Genomic DNA, 4,434 nt, shown 5'->3' on the forward strand with positions numbered 1-4,434 from the left:
AGTCATATTCAGGTCCTTTTCTATCGTGGTTTTAAAAAGATGAATTCTGGGAATTGTGCAATGAACATTAAAATGAATTTTTAGTGGGATTTTGCTCTCCCATACCCTTTGCTGACTTACACTGAGGTTTTATCTGGACCATATCAACCTGTATTCTGAATTTCAGTCCCCTGGTTTTGCACACATACCAGGCCAGAAGAGTTTGACAAGCACGGAGATCATGAGAATCCAAAGGCAGACGGACTTTCTCAGGTACATATCATACTCCTGACTCTGCCTAAACCCAAAAGAGACAGGGTGGTTAAAATGATCCTAACAGGGCTTGGGAGCGAGCTGGACAGTCTAAGTGCCTGCCTGGCAAGCACACGAACCCAGGTCCAATCCCTAATACCACATGCCGCACTGGCCCCGGAACCCCAGTCTCACCGTGCTAGCCACCAAAACTGGTCATGGTGGCACGTACCTATAACCCAGGGCTGGGGAGGCTGAGAGAAGAAGATCGCTGCTACAAGTCCGTGCTGTGTAGTGAGACCCTGTACCTCATAAACAAATAAATAAATGATTTGTTAAAAGTTTTTTAAAAAGTATCTAACAGCTGGCATGGTGGTGCACACCTGTAATGCCAGCACTCAGGAGGCTGAGGCAGGAAGGTTGAAGCCATCCTGGGCTGCATAGTGAATTCAGTGACAGCCTGGACTACACAATGAGACCCTGTCTCAAAAACAAAACCGACAAACAAACAAACAACAGTTTGATGGACACATTGAAAACTTATCACAAAGGAACAAATTCATCCCCTCTGGAAGTTTCTGCCCTCTACCTCTCACCCTCCCCAAGGCCCAGAGAGCTGCTGACCTGCTCTTGTCACTGTGTTGGTGACTGCGTCTGCTTCTGGTTTTGTAGTATATGTACTGCAGAAAGGAGCACTTGATTCCGTGTGTAGGCAGAGCGATTCAGTCTGTGCCAGGCGTCTGTGTTGCTCGCGTCCGACGTGTCTGCCCTCTGCTGGCTGTGCTGGGTCTCGCTGGGCTTCCGCTCTGCACCCTGTACTCCGTGTAGTCACTCCTGGCAGCTCGTGTGTTGTGTCCAGGTTCGAGTCACTGTGGCACCCACGCCTTCACTTCCCTCGGGACAGCGAATCCCCTGGAAGATGGCACGGCCACACAGCAGGTGCGCATGCAACTTGTTAAGAAGCCGTTCCTTTGTTTTCCAAAGTCACAGAGCCATTTTTACACTCTTGTCATCAGTGTTTGAGAATTCCCTATTCGCCACATCCTTACCAGCACTTTTTAAAAATTTTGGTCATTCTTATGAGATTGTAGTGTCTCTTGCTATGGTTTTTTATTTATATTGCCCCATTGTCCCGGGGTGCTGAGTATCTTTTTATGTGTTTATCTGCCATCCATGTGTCTGCTTCACTAAAATCTCGTGCTTTAAAAACTTGGATATTAGGTCTTTTCTTTTTCCATGTCAGACGAGTGATGTGCCAGGGTCGGAGCAAGGTTTGAGGGCGGCGCATCTCACGCGTGCGGCATGGACACAGTCGTCACGCTCAGGAAGGGCCCTTGTAGGTCTTCTTATTTTGCAGTTGGTTGTGTTCTCCTGTCAGATACATGTTTCGCCAGTGTTTCTCCCCAGTCTTTGGCTATTAATTTTGATGAAGCCTAATTTATTTGTGGGTTGGTGGGTTTCTTTTACGCTTTGTTCTTAGTTTCTTGTGTTTAAGAACACTTTCCCAAACCCAAAATGTTTTTCAGATGAACTAAGGCTTTCTCCTAGGTCCCTTCCTAGAAGTTCTATGGGGTATTTGGTTTTGGTTCTGGTTTTGCTTTTGAGACAAGGTCTCACTCTGTACTGTAGGCTGGTCTTGAACCCACTATGTAGCCAGCTGGCCTCAGACTCACAGGTATTATCCTGCCTCAGCCTTCTGAATGCTGGGATTCCAGATGTGCACCATCACACCAGCTAAGTTTTGTAATTTTATCTGTTATATTTAGGTCTGTGATCTACTTTTAGTTTATTTTCACATATGGATGAGGCTCATATTTATGTATATGAATACCAAATTTTTCTAGTACATTTTCTTTAAAAGACTTTTTTTATTATTGATTAGTTTTGTTTTGTTTTTGGTCTTTTTGAGATAGGACTTGCTATGCAGTTCAAGCTGACCTTGAGCTCACTTGGTAGCCCAGGCTGGTCAGGAACTTGCAGTGATCCCTGTTTCAGCCTCCCCAGTGCTGAGATTACAGGTGTGCGCCACCATGCCCAGCTTTAGTTTTGGAATACTTGAGAATCACTGACAAAATGTGTATGAGTCTCATTCCAGATCCTGGCTTCTTTTTTTTTTTTTTTTTTTTGTCAGAACTGGGGATTGAACTCAGGCCCTTGTGCTTGCCAGGGAAGTGCTTATTCCACTGAGCCATCTCCCCAGCCCAGATCCTGGCTTCTGTTCCACTGTGTTTCTCTGTATTTGTTCACTACTACACTGTTTTTATTACTGTAGCCTTATAATAAGCTTCAAAGTCAAGTATTGTAAATCCCCCATGTTTGTCCTTGTAAAAACATATTTTGGTTATTCTAGGTCCTTTTCATTTTCAAATTAATTCTGGCTGGTCTTTTTTGGTTTTGGTTTTGGTTGTTTGTTTGTTTGTTTGTTTGTACTGAAGATTGAGCTCAGGACCCTGCACTTGCCAAGCAGGCACTTATTCACTGAGCTATATCCCTGGCTCAAAGTAATTCTAAAGTCAGCCTTTCAACTTTTACAAATGTCTACTGGGGTTTTTTTTTCACCCCTAGGGTTTTAATTTGGAGAGAAGTCATTGATTGGAGTCTTTCTAACTTTCTAATGCTACACAGCCATTTAGAGCTACACATTTGCCCTTAGTATGGCTTCACCTGCAGCGCCTAGATTTTGATATGTTGTGTTTTCATGTTCATTCAATTCAAAGCATTTCTTCCCTTTTCTTTTATGTATTTGGTACAGGATCTCACAACGAAGCTCAGACTCATAGTGATCCTCCTGTTTTCAGCCTCCCCAATGCTGGGATTAGAAACATGTGTCACCACGTTCAGTCTTGGTGGCCAGCATGGCATGTGGTACAGTGGAATCGAACCCCAGCCCCTGTACTTGCCTAGGCAGGTGCTTAATCCACAGCCCTCAAAGCATTTATGATCACCCTTGTTATTACTGTTTTTTTGGCTTGTGGGTTAAATTCTGTTGAATTTCCAGATATGGAGAGATTTTTCTTATATACTTTGAACATTTCAAATTCAATTCAATCTTGGTCAGAAGACACAAAATGTGACTTTAAAAGTACAGCGTGTGTTTACAGTTTGTGGCAGTAAAGAGCACATGGCCGTGAGCCCCATCAGTGCCCTGGCTGCCGGCACACTCAGTACCCACAGCCCTTGCCAGGCACTTGTGTTTCCTTGCTCTAACCGGTCAGAACACCCTGTGATTGATTTCCCAGTCTCAGCGCCTTCTGTTGCAGGTGCGCCCACTGCCTGGGCCCCCGCCCCTCGGACCCCTTTGCGCGCTTCTGTCCTGAGTGTGGCGCGCCCGTCCCGCCCATATTCGGCTGTCGTCTTCCACCCCCAGAAGGAGCCCAGGTGAGCCAGGAATTCTTAAGTGTGTCTTTCATCAGTCTGCATGGTCTGTACCTGGGGCAGTGGCGCAGTGCTCAGTGCACGTGAACCACAGCAGAAATACTTGAAAGAATTACACGCAGGTAGTAATCTTTACTATCCAGATTCCTCCTGTAGAATGGAAAAACTAACTGGCTCATTGTCAGCTTGTCAGCATTCTGGGAGGCCGAGGCAGGAAGACTGCAAGTTTGAGCCCAGCCTGCACACTTAGGAAGACCCTGTCTCAAAACAAAACAAAAATTTTAAACAAGGGCCAGAGATCGCAGGTTAGTGCTGAGGCCTTGGATTCAATCACTAATACAAGGGAGGAAATAAGGTGAGGGGAGATCTAATAACAGTGCCATTTCTGTTTAGTGAAATTACAGAGATTCAGACAGGGGAAGACACTGAAATGTTACTGTTTTAGTGAGGCATTCATAGATAAGTAAATGTTTCCCCCAATTTGGTATTTTCATTCATAACCTGGGTACAGTAAAGAAATAGGTTCTAAAAATTAACAGAGAAAGATGTTAATATCTTTATAGTTGTACATCTATAAGATACATAATTTTGTTCAAAGAAGTTATAGGTTGATCAGTATATTTAAATTTAAAGGCTGTAGCTGATAAGTGTAGTAATGACTGATGTTTCCCTACCAATAATTTTGTAGTTAGGCCCAGAGATGCCTGGCATAATAATACATACCTGTTGTCTTAGCAGGCTACAAAGTTGAGGCAAGGACAGCCCTACTATTCAAGCCCAGTCAGCCAACATAACAATTTTGTGAGACTCTGTATCAAAATAAATAAA

General features: G+C 44.1%; 1 protein-coding gene and 1 non-coding gene across 2 annotated transcripts in view; one reads left to right on the forward strand and one right to left on the reverse strand.

Moving 5' to 3' along the window:
- The window catches only part of Dzank1 (double zinc ribbon and ankyrin repeat domains 1), a 50,113-nt gene that overhangs the window by 18,261 nt on the left and 27,418 nt on the right, over positions 1-4,434 (forward strand). Inside the window, exons 7-8 of the mRNA XM_023720130.1 lie at positions 167-252; positions 3,492-3,609. Coding sequence (XP_023575898.1) covers positions 167-252; positions 3,492-3,609 — 204 coding nt within the window. The remainder of the gene's footprint in view (positions 1-166; positions 253-3,491; positions 3,610-4,434) is intronic.
- LOC111817908 lies at positions 1,469-1,573 on the reverse strand. The gene has a single exon (XR_002822009.1). It is a non-coding gene; the product is annotated as a small nucleolar RNA U13 (small nucleolar RNA).

Source organism: Octodon degus, unplaced genomic scaffold (assembly GCF_000260255.1).
Source record: "Octodon degus isolate 3935 unplaced genomic scaffold, OctDeg1.0 scaffold00073, whole genome shotgun sequence".
Taxonomy (NCBI): domain Eukaryota; kingdom Metazoa; phylum Chordata; class Mammalia; order Rodentia; family Octodontidae; genus Octodon; species Octodon degus.